Source organism: Lichenostomus cassidix, chromosome 6 (assembly GCF_008360975.1).
Source record: "Lichenostomus cassidix isolate B80296 chromosome 6, HeHo_3.0, whole genome shotgun sequence".
NCBI classification, from domain to species: domain Eukaryota; kingdom Metazoa; phylum Chordata; class Aves; order Passeriformes; family Meliphagidae; genus Lichenostomus; species Lichenostomus cassidix.
Window position 1 is genome coordinate 12221736 of NC_139487.1, and position 18680 is coordinate 12240415.

General features: G+C 43.9%; 1 protein-coding gene across 4 annotated transcripts in view; it reads right to left on the reverse strand.

Moving 5' to 3' along the window:
* SUFU (SUFU negative regulator of hedgehog signaling) overlaps positions 1-18680 on the reverse strand; it is a 90245-nt gene that overhangs the window by 15770 nt on the left and 55795 nt on the right. For all 4 annotated transcript variants that reach the window (XM_085064957.1, XM_085064956.1, XM_085064958.1 and 1 more), the window contains 2 exons: positions 8388-8522; positions 6772-6910 (listed from right to left, as the gene is read on the reverse strand). In XM_085064957.1, the coding sequence (XP_084921083.1) occupies positions 6772-6910; positions 8388-8522 (274 nt within the window). The remainder of the gene's footprint in view (positions 1-6771; positions 6911-8387; positions 8523-18680) is intronic.

Consider the following 18680-nt stretch of genomic DNA (forward strand, 5'->3'; position numbering starts at 1 on the left):
AGTTGTAGACAACTTAAACCAGCTTGTGGGTGTTGTCCTTAACTTACCATGCTAGGAATAACACATCTATTCAAGTGTGGGGAGACCAAAAATCAATTCTATGTCTTCAAGAGAGGACACGACCCATAGCTACCACAAGTGAGCATCTCGAGCATCAGAGTAGCTTTTTCAAACGTTGCTTTGAACCTCTGCTGCTGCCATTATGCCAATGTGCATAAATGATTTAACATGTGGTCTAGCAGAGAGAAGAACCAGATGTGCTCATTTCCAGGGGAATGTCCTGACTCTACCGGAACAGAGTCATTCTCTTGTGCACTCTGTCTCTGTGACTAATTCAGTGTTTTATATGATGTGGAACAACTCCAATTGGATGAGCTGAGGAAGAACCAAAATACCCTATAGTTGTGGTGTCCATAAAGCAAAGAAGTAGAAATAGGGGTTCAAATAAAAGGAAGAAGTAAAATATGAGTCTCTCATATCCTACGCGAGTGTTGCATCCCTCAAATATTGATTAGAGAAGGCAAACTTCTAACAACTCCAGCCCTGCTCTGCAAAACTAGATTTTTTTCACTGTTTTTATTGAAGAAAACTTTCTTATTTCTGGTTTCATTCAACATAAAAGGATTTTATTTCAGCTTTTGGTCTCTTTAAGGCTTTTGTTTCAGCAAGAAAAACTGAAAATATTTAAAGATTGGGCTCAGTCTGATCTTCTTTCCCAGATTTTTCACTTAGGTTGCCAAACCAAAAGAATGGATCGTCCCCCATGACCCTGCTCACAGTAATCCCCCCTCTGCTGTGACTGCCAGCATAGATAGCACATGTTGATAGCTGCTGCATGCTGGATGCTTCCCACGGCTTCCATGTACCTATCCTGCCTACAGGCACATTTAACATTTTCTATGAGAGGTTTGACCTTGCTGTCCTAAGCCTCAACTTATTTTTCCATGCTGGATGCCTTGTTTTTTTTTTTTCTAAAGGTTTTTAGGGAAAAAGGAATCGAGAGAGGTATTTTGGAAAAACTGTATTTTGACAGTACCAGCAAATTCGTCTGATCATTTTGTTGGCATGAGAACTACCCCTTACGAATAGGGTGAAAAAGATTAGCAAACAAGTGCTCTGGAGGACAAGGGAAAGTCTTTCTCCTGATCATGAAAATGCTTTGCTAAGTCAGAAGTCTCTGAAAGTACTGTTCGTCCATAGCCTTTATGAGAAATGAAGAGCCCTTCTTCATTGAGCACATCCCAGCCCAAGGCAGTTCTGCCCCAAACACAGGGCAGAGGTAGCTAAGGAGTGATTTTCCCTCTGATCATTCCTCCGAGAGGTGAGTGACTGCTATGTCACCAGGCATATCAAGACTAAAGGCAGCAAAACTCTCCAGTGCTCTCAGTGTTTCTGCTGGAAGTCAGGACATGTGGAGGAGGAGGAGAAAGAATTTTCCAACTTGAATGAAGGGGAGGAGAGGAAAGCAGAGACAGGCCAGGAAGAGGGGAAGACAGAGACACAGAAAAACAGGATGAAGGGCAGATCAAATGCCAAAGCTGGGGACAACAAAGGGCAAGGAGACTGGAGAAGCCAATTTCCATAGCCTTAACATTCACATGCCATCAGATGGACATTGGGAACCTACTGGCATGGGAGGTGTGCAAAGAAGGCCCCCCAGCAGTGCATGGTTCCAGAGAGTAACACCCCACCAGTGCTGTGAGCTCTTTGGCTCACACAGAGACACTCACCTTGTGCTGAGAATCAGGGGGTGCCAAGTGCCAATGATCCATAGTCTCCACTTGCCTAATAGGATTAGTCCCAAACCCAAGTAAATTACCTGGAAAAACCCCCTCTGCACTCAGAGACCAGTGACATTGGGCATACAAAACTTTGGAAATTGCTGCACAGAGACTATGCCATGCTAATTTGGCCCCAGCACATGTCTGCCTCACAAAACAAATCTGTAATCACAGGATCAGCTGCAGTTTTCCTCCAGCAAGACCTCTGCCCTGCTCAGTCCTCAGGATGGTTCTGCTCACTGAATGCAGCATTAGTCATCATTTCTTTTCATTATCATTCAACTTGCTTCCCCATTCTCTCCTACTCTCTTCCCCTTTATTTAGTATGCTCCATCCAACTGCTGCCAGCACGGATAACACTGGAAGTACCTAATCTTACTGTCCACCACTCTCTCAGCCTCTGACGTGCTTGGCCTCACATTTCCACGAGGCAGGGAAGTGCTCACTCCATGCAGCAGATGGGGGATGGAGGCTCAAGGAAGTAGAGATTAATAAAATCACAGAGAAAACTTGCAGGATCAGGAAACTGAATGTGGGTCTTTGACCATGGCTCCCAGGCTGAACCCCTGCCTGCCCCAAAGAAATCCTTTCTCTCTCCTGACCTGCAAGAACAAATTTTTATCTCTTCCTGAAATTGTTTCTGGTGTTCATCTGTGGAGCTGGAACGTCTGGCAAGCACTGAATTCATTACATTCTTGACAGGATGAATCGAAGAAGGTTTCTCTGAACAGATATAGGAAAATGACTGAAGAGAAAATTGAATCTGAATGTCTACTTCTGATAAATGCCCATCTCAAGACTTGCAGGTCCCTGTTTTCCAGTCCACTTAGCCCTGCAGAACACAGGGATATCCACAAGGGAATTCCTCCTGGCATACTCCTGTTGCTGGGAACATAAGACCTCAGGTCTTGAGCTGGGCATCCAGAAAATGAGGAACACAAACTGATTTGCCAGGTGAGAACATTATAGCTTAAGACTCTGGAATAGCACTGAGAAAGAAAAGAGTAGTAGAGGCAGGAACAGGACCCAATTCTCCAGAGCAACATTTAACAGGCTTCACTGTAAGACTATCGTGATTTTTCTGCAATTACCCACCTCATTCATTACACACTTTCCAATTTTAACAACAAACAAAGTGGAAGTCCTATAGGTAAGAGTCTACTTTACTCCACACTCCTGATTCATCCTCCAAACATACTGCATCTCTGTGCAGTGAATGAGGCAGGCATACTCTGTTAAAAACATGTAGGATTCTTCAATTAGATATTGTACTGAAATACACATGTGTAACAGGGGCAAGGCTAAAGTGCAGAGATGTATCTTACATTCTGTGTGCTAGATTTTACTGTTAATGAGGACTCTTTAACTATAGGTTTGTTTTCACTGCACTGTATTGGCCTGTATGTCAGAGTCTGCAGCAATATCTGATGTATAACATGTATGTTGCACATGATCAAAGACTTGAGTGTCATATTCTTGCCTAGAACAATGACTGCCTAAAGCAGCAGGAGCAGAAACTATCTAAAGGTAGAGTTAAACAAACCTCCTTCTCCCCTCTGGGGAGAGTAAGCAGTCCAGGTGAGCAAGGCAGGAGGGGAGAACAGCCTGCTTTGTGCTAGACAGGCAGAGAGCTCCACATAAAAGCAGAGGAGCTTTGCAGAAGCATGTCCTGACTCCCATCACTGGAGACTTAATGATGGTAATTCCCAAAGGATGATGCATGCTGACAGGCTTTGACACAAACTACCCCAGGATAATATTAATATGTATTAAAGGCTCAGGCAACTTTATTGGGACAGGCTTGATCAGTAACACATTTCAACAGAGCGTCTCTATCATCTCTCGGAACAAAAGTACTGGAGGGAGAGAGAACACACGCACAACCTCACCTTGCTTTGGGAATGTTTTAGAGACAAACAAGGTCAATCTGTGATGAATTGCACACTTGGCACAGCTCAGACGTTGGACCAAGAACCTTGGATGCTCCACCACAAATACGAATGTCACTAAGGGGCAGTTTATGTTGGAGTGTGTCTGCATGATCAGCATCCTTAACCCTCCAACACTGAGCCAGACACCTCCTGCACAGCCTTTCCCTGTTCATCTGGAACATCTACCCCAGGGAAAGCAGAGGAGAGGTGCTTAGGAGGCAACGTTGGGGGCTCTGCAGTCACAGCACTGGGGGAAGGGGGAGTGGAAGAAAAAACCGCGGAAGCCTTTGATCATGTGTGATGTTAATTCAAGTGTTACACATCAGAGACTTTGCCACAGTAACTAGCATATAAACAGGAGTCTAGTGTTAACAAGGAGGACTTCTTGAATATGTTTGTACATTTCTGAGTTAAAGCAATTTCCCTATTCAACAATACATGACACAGTGGAATGAGTTCAGAAATAAACCAGCCTAACATGCTTAGACCTTTAATAGAATTTAGCTTCTTAGAACTAATTAAATGTTACTTAAATGAAAAAAAAATTCCAAGTACTTGGGAAAGGTGCCAATTTGACAGCTCTGGAGAATGAAATAATCTAATCATCCCCAGAGCATGGGCAGCAGCAGGACAGGCTTCCCCTACTAACATGCCTCAAACGTGACCTGGAAAGACTGTTGATAGAAATGGGGCGTACAATCTCTGTGGTCTAATGACTCCTTGCTTTTTCTGCTGAGCCTGCTAAAACGGTTCCCGCTGAGTACCAGCTGCGGTGGTGATATGGACACCTGTCTGGTAGGAATGGCGCTGGGACCTGCCAAACTCCTGTCATCTGCTAACCCTTCACCGGAGCCCAGCGACTCTCAGCTCATTGCTCAGCCCGGGCAGCAGGGGCTGAGAGACAGCAGCTCTCCAGCCTGTCCCACCTTGGACATGCTCCACTCCAGCCCACGAGATGTAAACAGGAGGTACTGTGTTTAGTCTGCAGGTTTGGGATCTCACTGCACCAAAGCTCAGGCTCAAGAGAAGTCAGTCTCTGGCTGCTGCAGAGTTGATGCTGGGATTTTTCAGGCTCTTATTTTTACCCTAAGAGAGGGAAAAAGTCCACAGGAAAAAGTCCACAGGAGGAAAAGCTTGCTGTGTCTCCTCTCCTCCACAGTTCCTCCGTTTACTTGTCTTTGCAACATGCCCCTGCACTGCAGTAATGTGTTTTCAGCCACCAATTCTCCTTGGAGCTCCTTGCTGTGCCTGGAGTCCCAAGCGAGGGAGGAGGAAAATCCTCTCTGGGCCTTGCTGTGAAAGCTTAGCAGAGCTTGCCAACTCAGCCAGCCCAGGCAGCTATGGACTAAACCAAACACAGCTCGCCTCCTTGGAAATTTTGTGCACCACAACTTCTTTTACTTCTGAAGCAAAGCCACATGAACCTCCCCCTCCCCTGCTCCCAACACCACAAGGGATGGCTGAGCACGGATCAAGTGTTCCATTGCATACTAAGCCAAGAGCCTCACACACTCCTACATGTATCTCACAACTGGATGTTACTCCTGTTGTCCCAGGCTGCCTTTAGCCTCCCTTCTCCCCCCACCAGCCTGTCCTCCTTTGGACTCAACACAGGACAGGGCAGGAGTCAGCAGCAGAGCTGGTCATGTCAGACACAAAGATCCAACACAATGACTTTTGTGTAGGATACAGTCGAGGGAACTTGCTTCTCCCTACCATCTCAGCCAGCAATTCTTCACCTTTCCATCCTACTTACTTCAAAAATCTTACACATTTTTCAGCACCAAAGTAACATGAAAACAGCCAGGTTCATAAGGGTTAACATGTCTGAATGGTGACATAACTATTGCCATTCTTCACTGTTTAGAGGTTACCTGACTACTCTACACATCAATATATTTCAAGATGTGATGTAAATGCAAACAAACACTCATGTTTGGAGTTAACACAGTCACAAGATCCTGTGTATCATGTGTTGGCAAGCACAGGGACTAACAGCAAATGACCCACCCTTAAACCTGACTCTTTGCTGTTAATCATTACAGGAGCATTGCACTTTCCAGTCAGAACAATCAAAGCATGCAGGCTCTTTGAAAATCCCTACACACAAGATGGTTCTGGCCGAGATCAGCTCCTTTACAAGTCATACAGATTCCAAGGTATGATGTCCTCCAGACATATGAATGCGGGATGCAGAATGCCTTGAAAACAAGTCATTGGAAGGCTAACTGCAACACTGCAATGCTGAAACAATCTTCAAAACAGAAGGGGAGGCAGGAATGCCACAGTTATAGTGAAGGCAGAGATGTACTGCACACATAGTCCCTCAGAAATGGGATTTTCTGCATTAGCACATTCCCTCAAGCTTTTTTCTTCACAATATGCTTATAACCATCCAGAAATTCAAGAGTGAAATAGCACTACACTATCAGATCATTAGTGCATCACTGCTCTAGGATTGACCCTCAACTCCAAGCAGATGGGGATTTTCCAGGGAAAATCTGTGACACCAAAAACATGTGGGTGCAAAAAATGTGTGGGTGCTTCAAGCAACCATGAGCTTTTATCAAAGAATCAATAGAAAAAAGCTAAAACTGAAAGGCATTGCTCTCTGTGCTGCTCTCCCGTTAGGGATGATGTCAAACTGAGATCTTGGCTCTGCAGGATCACAGTCCCACAGCTTTCTAGCTCTTCCGCCCTGGCTCCATTCTTGTTTAGGTCATTCCACTCTGCCTCCCCAAATTCCTTTCTGGAAGAAATCAAGAGTAAATACAGCCTGTAAAGTGTTCACTGACTTCAGGAAATGGACACTACTGTATTCACAGATGATTTCTGAATTTTCCAGTCAATTATCAATTTGAGTTCCAGTAATATAAATAGCAATATTTCACCATTATTTTTGAGGCCGTAATTACTGAAAATATTGTGCAAGAGCTATGAGAGATGTTGCAGCAGAAAATACAGGTTTGTTACACTTTTGAACAACATAAGCCCATAGCAAGATAATTTTAGGTCTCAGTAAAGGAGGAAAGGAGAAAAACAGAAGCAGACTTTCTCACTTGTAACCAAGGTCCATGTGCTGCATAGGGGTGCTCCTCTGTAGCAAAGGCTCCTTCTACCCCCGTTGATACAAACGTGATTGCTGTATCTCCTGTAATACTTTTATATGTAAAGTGCCGTCCATGTAAGAGCCTTCCCCTGGGAAATGAAACACAAGTGCATGAGTTGAGAGGGTGTGCACAGCATTCAACACAACAATAGAGATACATCACTATTGTTTCTGCCATCAGCATGGGAAACTACTTTGAAGGCAGCAACTAATAATTTTTCAGGAATATAAGAATGGTTTGCTCCAAAAAGCAGGTCATAAGCCTCCTTCTGAGGCAAGGAGCTACCCCTCATCTCCCCTCTTAATCTCAGGACCTTGTTACAGAACTAGAATACATCTAAAACCCACTTCATGCCTATCCCCATGATGAGGTGCTGATGTATGTAAAGGCAGGGGACTGCCAGTTTTCCAGTAAGATGGAAACTACAGAAGAGAATCCAGACTCTACATTGTGTGGGAATGTGAAGATGTATTTCTAAGAAGGCTCATTACTGGGGTCAAACTTACCTACTGTGACAATACCTAGTAATCAACTGCACCAGTGCTTGACAAATGTCACCTGTGTTACTTATGCAAATGCCGAGAAAATACACATACATTATTATCTACAGTATTACTTCCCTCTTTTCATTCAGTGCAAGGGAAAATCATGGCTCTGGTATTTCAGCTCAGAGCATCTGTGACACACATGCATGGCTTCTAACATGCAAGAGGGAAAACTTCAGGTAATATATTTAGTGCCTACCAGAGTCACAGCTGCTTGATGAGTTACTGCTGGTCAGATGAGCTGAGGTAACTGATCAGGACAGACTGTTCACACATTTGTGATGTAAAATAAAATATGTTTGCATTAACTTTCCCATTGGTTTCTCAACAGGCACAGGCAAGTGTGCACCTGCTGCTGATAACTCTGATACTACCAACATGTAACTCATTAAGCTAAAGTAACTCAATCACCTACAATCATTTGCCTTGATCCAACAGTTCATCTTTATTTTAAGAAGTAGAAAATTTGCACAGGTATTTTTAAAAATAATGCTGTGTGAAATTATGGAAAACTAGAAAGCAGTGATATGCACAGCCTGAACCTTCAAAAGACAATATATAGAGTGTGCACACATGTTGCTCCTTCAGTCATGTAAGTGACATAATTTGTCTAAAACCCATACTTGTATGCATAAACTGACTTCAAACAGGTTTTGCACAACCACTTATCTGAGTCCATAAGTCAAAATGAATAACTTAAGGGATTTCTTTGACAGAGTATGTTAAGCCATCCCTTCTTTACCATAGAGCTGCTAGCATTAGACTAAAAAAAACCCTATACTAACCCTGTCCTGCTTCAGCACTCTAAAGGCACTGGAGGACGTAAAAAGAATGAGAAACAATCTTAACATGATGAGTACAGAATCATGCAAAGAATCATCTGTTTCTAATGTGTTTTGGCAAAATATCTAAGCTCTGGCCTTTACAGACCCATTGCATGCATGTCTGTATGGTGAAACAATGCCACAAGGCAAAAGCAGCACGTTAGCACAGACTGGGGAGGAGGACAGCTTCTCTCACCTTAGGCAGAGGGGGATGAGTGCTCCAGACTCCTGGTTAAATTTCAGGTGCACACTCTCCAGCTGTCTCGTGCGGATCAGCTCATGAGGAATGATGGCTGCTGAGCTCTCGCTTTCCAAACTGTCCTTACGGCTTCTAAGAGAACAGAAAAAATGCACATATTCAGGATCCCAGCACTGTGTGCTATTTTGACTGCAAATATTGAAGGACACAGGAAAAAACTGTCATGAAGACACATCTGAGTTTTCACCACTCCGGTAGAGACACAACCTCGCTCAGACTATCAGTCCCAGCACGCAGCTCTTCACCTTGATTTGACAAACTAGGATCTGAATTGATGCATACACATGGTGCATCCCTCCCCAGTATATTAAAAAAAAATTCTGGAAAGAACTGCAGCAAAACTAAAGTCTCCAAAACTCCAAACACTATAAAATGGTTTGGAAGAATTACCAGGTGTGCCCTCCCTCCTGCTTTTCCTTGATCTTCAGGATTTCTCAGGCAGTGGCCTGCAGGAAAGAGTTGTCCAGTCCTTTGAGCCTTATTTTGCACAGTTCAACCAAAATGCTTTGAGAATCTCCTGCTTCCACCAGCATCAAGTGCAACAGCCAAAAGACAGACTCTCCATGTGATGAGTAGGAGATCCACATATTCTTTTTCCTTGTAAGTTGGGCTGCTTTAAGACAATGGCAGATTTGCTTTCTTATTCATTCATTTCTGCAAGACCAGCATATTCTGAAGCTACAACAAGGTTATGTTGTTACATGTTTAGGAACTTTGCCAGACCAAATCCTCTAGATAATAAAACGATCTATCTTAAAATACTTGACCATAAACACTTTATATGTTCAAAGAGCATCAGTATGATCCCTTACTTGACAGTCTGGAACAAAGAATAAAGGACAGGGTGCATTATGACTTCTATGGATGACATGGACTGATGTGAAGTGTCTGATAAGTGACTTATATTTTTGTCACCTGGCATTCCACATGAAGTTAATAGTGGTAAGACTTTGTTAAGATAATTTCTACAGTACAGAATCACCACAGGAGAGGGACAGGGAAAGCAGGAGGGCACTGAGATTCCACACTGCAATGTGCCTCCACTGTGCCACACGGATCAAAAGCCAAACAAGGCTGTCGAGCTGTAGCTCCATTTGAGAACACTGTTAAAACAAGCCTAGGTCCTTCCTCCATCCAAGCTGAACTGTCTTTAATGTACATCTGGAAATGATTGTAAAGACTCTGCTTCACCCTCATGAGCTGATATAGATGACACCTTTACTTGATTTTACCTTTGAGTGGTGTCCCAAAATTACTCCCATCAACCACACACATAAGTAGTGCAGTTCAGTGTGAATTCCAGTGCAGGTCAGCCTGTTGCTTCCTCCAGGTCACCTAGACCTAGGTGAGCCCTTCACCCATGCTGCTGAGCTGCCCACTCTGAAACAGCTAAACTCTGATATCTCATGCTCCAACCTACAAATACACTGCATGGCCAGGTCAGAGACATGCAGAAAAAAAGATATCAGAGCAGCTCAGGTCCTTGCAAGATAAAAACTGTAAAACATGTCCCATTTTCTGCTTTAGTACCACACAAAAGTAATAACAGATCCAGCAGGGACAGGGTAGGTCAGGACATAGCTTATGCACAGGGTGGGCTGAATGGACTGACAGTCAGCAGAGTGTCAGTTTAGTGGGTTAACCCTGAAGCAAAGACATAACATGCTTTGTAGTCCATGTGTGACACTTAAAGTTGTGTTTAATCTACTTCAGCAAACATTTTACAGCTCTTTCTAGGTGGGGTCTTCAAAGAGTGGAGCAGGCCAGCATTTTTCAGGCTGATTACCTGAGAAGTGCAGTTACAGTTGATTAATGATCAGTTGACCTTAAGCTAAGCTTTGTCTCAACTTCCTTATCAGATCTTATATACACAGTGAGCTGTGGGAAAGTCAGCCTGTGGTCTACAGCTTCCAATCATTCATTTATCAGCCCCTACCGAAAGGGTCAGCCATTAGCAGTGCATGATTTTCAAGCATGCCATAAACTTGCACTCCTAAATGCAGTTCCAGAGTTTAGGCACTGTGGAGTGGATCATGAGTTTTACAATGTTACTGCTACGGACAAGAGATTATGCCCTGCTCACCTGGACGGCCTAAGTGTGCTGGGCATGGGGACATCCCAGAACAGCCTCCCAGGCAATCCATGGTGTAGGTTTGTGCTTCAGCAGGACACAGAGCTGCAGGACAGCTCTCCATACCCCTGGGCTCCAAATCCCTCCGAGCTGAAGGTGGGATTTTAGGTTTACACCATGCTAGCCAGTGCAGCCGTGAGCACAACAGGGCTGCAGTCCGGAGGGGAAACAGCCTCTGGTTGCTAATGCAATAACAGGAATGACGACAATATTCTGGAGGCAAGGGGCAAAGCTTTCTGAGTCTTATTAAAACCAGCAAATGCTGTTTGTCATTACGTGCTCAAGAGAAGATGTTGACTAATGTATAACTATCAAACGGAACTGTCATGACTTAAGGGCTGTCAATAATTATGACTTCACATTAATAAGTAACCAGCCCTTCTGTCAAAAAGGTGAAGCAAAATGGTAGTTAATACTTTGAATGACATGAAAGGATTAATCCTTTTGACAAAATTTTCCCAAAATACTCATACTCTGTGTCTCGTTTCCCTTCAGAGGAGCTCACAAAATTGCAGGTATTTAAAATTAAAAACTCCAGTAGTAGAAACCAAATAACCTTCTGTCTAAGCTAGACCTTTCTAAATAAGAATTGTGTATTGTGGACTGCATGTACCACATCAGGAGGCCACAGTGCCACCACTTTCAGACTCGGAAAAATGTCACATGACATGGCGACTCAGAAAGACCCATTAAAATTCTCTCTTTGGGATTGGAAATCCTTGTGCTGACCCTTTGAAAGGGCGATTGCACAGATGAAGGGTCAGCAGGACCCCTAGGTTGTTATTAATAAAAAGCTCATGTCCTAACACACATTGCCATCCACAGCTTGTAGTTTTCAGACTCAGAAAAAAAAGGCAGAAAAGGTTTGCTTTCTAACACTAACATCCCTGGTTTTACGACTGTCAGTTACCCGTAAGTCTTTGCTTCCTCCACCCCATCACCAAATAAATCAGCAGCAAAAGTCAGTGGAGTTTTACTTGTTATGACTAAGATCTAGCTGACTATCACGCAAAATGTTGCAAACTTTGTCTAGCCCAGATTTAATACTTCATCCAACCCCCACAAAAAAATTCATGTTCCTCAGTGTCCAGAAAAAACAAGTCTGCAAAAGCCAGGGCTGCTGCATTAGGAAAGGCAGCAGATTTAAATGGAAGCAGCATGCCGGAAATGCCCCAGTTTAAAGACTGCACATCTAGTGTTTTGTGAAACTGGAGGGGAGTTGGAGGAGATTAAAGCGCATTTCCCTCTGATTGGGAGCTTGTGGGAGGTGTAAACGTGGGCAGTTGTCAGATTAATTCTTTAGATGATTACATTCTTTTTGTTTCTTTAAAGCTGTTTGTAGTTGGGTTTGATGTCTCCTGTTCTGGGCAAGTGTATTGCTGCAGTTACCAAGGTGACTTTAGCTGACTTTCAACTATTTTTTCCAGCTTTGGTTTCTACCAGTAGTCTGCTTCTGGGTGGAGGAGAGAGGGAGGAAATTATGTTTGTTGTTTTTTTGTTAAGTCTCATGAATGCTGATTAACACGAACTTAACCAAAGCCATATTTGATTTTTTTTTTCTTTTTCTAAGAAAGAGAGGGCGGTCAAGCCATTGCAAAGGTGTCCAGTGTGGTTTGCAGCTTCCCCAGATCTGTCAACAAGGGGAAAGGGCCTGAGGAGGCTCCATGTCTCAGTGTGCTGTGCTCCTTCTTGATGTGAGAAGGCCACACGCTGGAACCTGTAGCCTCCCGGGGGCCCTCTCTTTGTATTAAAGATGAGGGTGGCTGCAACCTGCTTAATTTGATGCCAATTAGTAGCAGCCCGTGGGGATCCTGGAAAATCGCCAATGCAATCACTGGGTTGCACAAAGTTTGGATGTCCCCTCCTTTTAAGTCATGTTTATAGCAACCCCTTCTCAAGCAACCACTGGCAGTTATTTTATGGAATTCAAGAATAACCAGGTTGATCGGATTAAGAAAGGTTTATTTATTCTTGCGTTTGCGTTCTGCTTTATGATCAGAGTGCCTGATGTCATGGATCTGTCAAGGAAGGAAGTCTCAGCTCCCCTCCAAACTCTTTTGCTGATATGAGCATAATTTTGCTACATTTCCAAGCTACCCTCCCAGGTACCAAAATCACAGAGGACATGCTGCTGGAAGCTGGCCATGGGAGGGGCACTTTCCAGGAGTGGGTGCCCACTGTCTCACCCAAGTTTGTTTCTGTCATTGCTCCTTGCTCCCTCCATATAAAACTCAGAACTGTGAGTTAGCAAATGCAAACCATCAGTGCAAGCTTACACAGCTGTGAGAGAAAGGTCGGGAGACTTTTCCTTTCTTCCCCTCCCACTCTCCTTTTCCACCCCCCTTCTTCCCTTTCCAACCGTGGCTATTTCAAACCTCCTCACTCCCTCATGAAGATATGGTCAAAGATCATTTAAGTGCCAACAATCTTCCAGGCTCTTTCCCACAGTTTCCCCTGAAGGGCAAACCAGCAGCTGTGGGAAAGAGCCCTAAGCACCTTGGCACACAGAGTTACAGCAGCCGTCAGGAACACACAGAGGCAAGTGCAGAAGTGGGGAGGACATGGTTACACAGCTCCTGCCGTGGTAACGCTGAGACAAGGCTACCTCGAGAGCTCAGACCTGGGTGCTCCTCAGCCCGGTTAAACAGGATGGTGACGATGTTCTGTGTGCATTTCCTGGCATGGAAGGGCTGCTAGGACAATGCCAGTAGCAACAATCTTCTTGCCACTCACATATCCCTTTGGAAAGCTGCATAATAACTACTCTCAGAGCTTGCAGGGGCCAGACTGTTCCAAGACCTGCAGCTGAACTGGAATTGAGAGATTTAAGCTGTGCCACTGGCACCCTGCAGATTCATGAGCGAAGTCAAACAACTCTCTTATGCTTCAGGTTCCCTGTCTGTAAAACTGAGACGTTTTTCCACGTACGGATGTTGCAAGGATTAAGTCAATGTTTGCAAAGCACTTTTGGATTCTTAGATGGGGAAAGCTATGCAGGAGTGCAAATTATTAGCATGGTGACCGCTTTGCACTTCTACTGACAGTGGTTTTCCAGACATTTACTTTTCTAGTTTGCAATCTTGTCACCCAGCACTCAGCCTCATGCTGAGAGACACTCCCTAAAGTATATTGCCTCCCCCCATTCAGCATTCCTGACTCAACCAGGACACCACTGAATGGCGACCCGATGAGAGAGCATGCCTAAATAAGCAGGACTGGATTGGAAACTTACTGCTTAGTGGTTGCAGAATCAGAAAGCCTAGCCAGAACCAGACAGCTTCAGAGAATGCTGAAATGCTCCCCTTTATGTAAAGTTTGCCTCCAAGAACTGAAGACAGGAAACCAGCTACAAAGACGAGAGCTCCCCTCCGCCCAAGTAAAGCAGAATGAAAACCCAGTGCGACTTGGAGAAGCAAAGTGCAGACTCGCCTGCAAGTAAATCCTACATTTTGGTATTACCGTTAGAGCTTCTTCAGCAATGCTGCTCAGATGGAGCTTGTTAATGTGCATTAACCCAATGCTGCTCCCAGACAGGAGAAATCCGTGTGCCCTATTTACTAAGTCAGAGGAACTACGGGGACAGTGGACTCCAGCCCTGGAAGCAGTGCCACTATTACTCATGTGCTCCAAACCAGGCACATCATGTGACAATCTGGGGTTATCCCAGGAGGAATTCTGGAGTGACACAATTCCTCCCTCTTCCCATGAGAGAAGGGCAACCACCTGAGATGCTCAGAGTGCAGTACACCAGCAGGTCACCACCAGGACAGTCCTGCCAGCCCCACCTGCCGGAGGGTTGTTCCCTACTGTTTGCCAGGAACCTGCTTTCATTTCCCTGCACAGCTGGAAACTGTTCAGGGCTGGATGGAATTAGCACACGGCTACAGGGCTACCATATGTTCAGGTTTCCCTGGACTCAACCTGTCTTTCTGCCTTGAAATTGAATGCAGATGGGATTTGAGGTCTCTGTGGATCCCTGGACAAATGACCACCGTACATAAGGGACCAGCACAAGCACAGATACCTGGGAAATCGCAGACGGAAATATGAGAGTCAGGCATGTTGAACCACACCACTCGATCCTTCTTGAGAAGGGGGAGAGTGATAAACAGCAGAGACATGATGGAAAAGCCTTATCAAAGTAATACAGCCTTGGGAGACCCTTTTCTGTCACTCAGACCTCATGTTCAGACACTGGGGTGTGCGTGGGCAATACCTGAATTCTGGCACAATGAAATGCAACAATTACAGATCATTTTAGCTTCAACACATGCAGTAATGCAGTGTGCTAGCACTAGGTTTCTACTCCATGCCTCAGCTCAGAGCAGAACAGTCTGAGTCAGCCAAGAGGCAGAAAAACATCTATTTCAGCAATGCTGCATGATCAAGGGGGCCCTTGAGGGGTGGAAAAGGTCAAGAATTCCCCTATCCCAATGCTGGCTCTCACTGCACAACTGTGGCAAATTAACTCTGCTGTCCTAATCTGTAACACAGAGATACTACTCACCTACAGCACAGGAGAGCACAGAGCTAATTACCAGGGACAACCAAAGACTCGGCCCCACAAATTATTACATCAAGAAATTAAATAGTGATCGAAGCAAGACGCCACAAGTGTCACTGAACTTTGACATCTGAAGCTTCCAGCCCACTGAGGCCTTGACAGCAGCAGTGTTTATTCTGACATTTAAACGTCCCCTGTGGGTTACAGTTCTCTGTATCCAGCAAGAGTCAATCTGCAGGATTCAGGAGACTGGGAGCCTTGCCTTTCTGTCTGTCTCAGCAGCACCTACTAAGCTGATGGGTCCTAAGAAACAAATAATGCGCCACTGAAAAGCACATTGGTATTCATGCACGTCTTATCCTTCCAAGTGGTAATTGAGAGTATTTGGTTACCTATGGTCAAAATGATTAGTCATGTTTCCAAAGATTAATTTACATGTTCTTTTGTTAATACGTACAAACTGATTTAATGGCTGCTTATGAACTGAGCCAACAGTCATTTTGAGAAACAGATGTCCGATGCAGTTTTAAGCTTTAAGTGTGCTTTTATTCATATCCTTAGGAGAAAAAGGGCTACACAGTCTACAGTAATAACACTAATGAATCAAAGTACTACAGCTGCCCAGCAGGGTTTTGACAGAAACCAGCTTTTTCTCAAAGGAACTTTTTTTTAGGACTCTGGGACAGTGAACAACTGGTAATATGCATGCTTAACATGTAAGTATGTGCTTTGCTAGAGCCAAAATACTGAATCAAGCCCTATCTACAACTAAACAATGTGAGGCTTTTGCATAAGCGCTGAAAATTGTAACTATACAAAGACTGGGAAATCTATATGGAATCTGGATCCTCTACATTTTATACAAATAAATATTTGAAAGTTTGAGTGTTTCTGATACTATTTGTGATGCTGAATGCAGAACAGGTTGTCTGCTTTAAACCTTGATAGATTATTGTGTGTGGGTGGTAGGGTTAGGATAAAAGAAAGAGAAGAAAGCTACTAGGAAAGCAGTTGGTGGTTGCAAATCCATGATAAATAAACAGCACATTCCTCTTCTGCACAAAGCCCTTAGAGTCTGTGTCAGACTTTAACATCCTAATGTCAGTTGGGTGCAAATTTGACAGCCTGGGGTTCTGCAGTGCTCCCTATGGAAAGCAGATTTGAAACAATTTGCCATGCCCCAACAGAGCATTTCTGTCAAGTTCCTAAAGAACCTCTAATGCACCAGTTATTCACAGGACCCTTGCAAAGAACCATGGATTTGGTATTTTATGATTTGGTGTGTACAGTGCAGGATATGATTATACACAAGCCTGCTTCCCATCAGCCAGCACCTTGTAATCATTAACATATTTATCCTAGTGGTGCCTCAAGAAGATGACATTGTTATTAGTCCCATTTTATAGATTCAGAACTGAAGCTCAATAGCTAAATGACTTGCTTTTGATTACACTAGATTTACAGTGAAGGACAGTCGGGAGTCCCAGCCTTACCAGGCCCAAGCAATGCAAGCAAGGATCACATCAGAAGGATTAATCTATGTGCAGAACTGTCCTTCATCTCAGGTGCTCAGAAGTCCTATGAAACAGTTATATCTGCACTGGGTTTGTGCCTTTTATGTCTCAACCTTTACCCCTGCAGGTACCTGGAGGGAACATGGATATAGATACATCACTGCATGCAAAAGCTGAGCTCCTAAGTTACATTCCTGTACAGCAGCAGGAAATGAGTCTCCATATCATGTTCTTGTACTTTTTGCACATTGAGCAATTTTGCTCAAATGCATGAGACATGCTGAAACAGTGCATTAAGGAAGGTGGAGACATAACAAGATCTTCCTCTTCTGCTTCATCTATACCACACTATTCTGGAAAATATGTTGACTGATCTGTTTTAGCCTCAGTAAGGGCAATCATCAGGTCTGAGTTAAGTACTAGTTAGTCAGAGGTTGTGAGTAAACACTGCTTTCCAGCACAAACCACCCCTTTTGGTACAGTCAATGCATTGAACAAATCCCATTGTATTTGCTACACGGAGAGGAGAAACAATTGCACAAGGAGAAAAAGGACCTTTCCCAAACACCTCTCAAAACAGCCAGTAAGATGGAGGAAGAAAGTATTAGCACACACTGCTGTTTTAAGATGAGATCTTCCCTATCCCTCCAACAGTGTCACCACAGTAACACAGCTGATAGCTGTCTTTCTTAACTGATGTGCTTATGGAGAAACAGGCCACCTATCAGTTTCCCCAGTGGTAACCATAGACCTCAGAGAAATGTATTGACCTACTAGGAGGCAAACATTGGGAACCAGCCATTCCTACCACTCAGGCTTCAGGCAGGGTGGGTGTGCAGCTGCTCCAGGTAAGAGAGATTTGCAACAAAGACCACTGTGACAGATACGAGGCTCTGAATCTGACCTGCCTTCCTCTGTGTCAGAACAGTTAAAAACCCAGGTAAATATTTGTCTGTTTCAACTTAGACCTTTACTAACCTTTCACCACTCTGTCAAGCATATCTCTGTTTATCTCACCCTGAATAACGTAAAGCTGTCTTATCTAAGCAACAACTGCCTCCTAGCATTAAGGCTTACCAATCAGCTGCCTCCTTGACCTGATGTGCACCCAAAATGTTTATGGTCACCTCCATCTACTGAGGACTCAGAGCTTACACTGGGCATGCAGATGCATGCAGGAGCCCAGCTGTGGGCTGGGAGATCTGATCTGTGAGAAATCCTGCCCAGTACTTCTGAGCTCTCCAAGGCTGGGTGTGATTTGTGCAAATCACATGGTATAATTTAATATTTTTTTCGGTGAGGCCAGGGGGACCAACTAATGGTCCAATGTGACCAGTGTTTCCCTGCAGGCAGGGAAATACTACTCAAAACCTGAGTCAGATTAGAATTTGATTCCATATAATTACTATATGGCAAAAGTAAGATTATTCCAAAAGCAATAATAAAGTCACTTGAGATTTTTTTATAGAAGCACCTATATCTCATATTACAAAAAAGCATCAGCAATTGACACATAATACTTCCCCCAGAGGATTAGGCAACTCACAAACATTCACATATTAGGCAAATCAGAAGTCACCCACAAAATGGAACAAGAAAGGACAATAAGAAGAAATATTTTTCTTATTAAATGTTTGAATCAAGAATGAATTAGGAATTAAAACAGAGCAGGGTGCTGTCCCTGCCTGGCACTACAGGAAAGTGCTGATTTCATGATGATCTTTACTCTTGAAAGCAGAAGGCACAAATGTACATCAGAGACTAAGAAACTAAAGGAAATACCAAGATGAAAGAGTGCAGCAATGATACATGTCTTTCTGTATCATTTAGACAAAAACGTTAAAATTGATGGCAAGACACTTAACTAGCACCTGAAGTCTAAGAGAGGAAGGGGAGAAACCCAGACAGACAGAAGTGCAGATACTACAGATGGCTTGAATCCACAGGTAATTTCCTATAGATTCATTTAAGTCAAAAGTTACAAGAGATATCTACAGGCCCACCTAATTCCACCTAAATCACCTGTTAGACTACTGCTATTAGAGACCCAGATGTTACTGGCATGTAATTACTGACAGAAC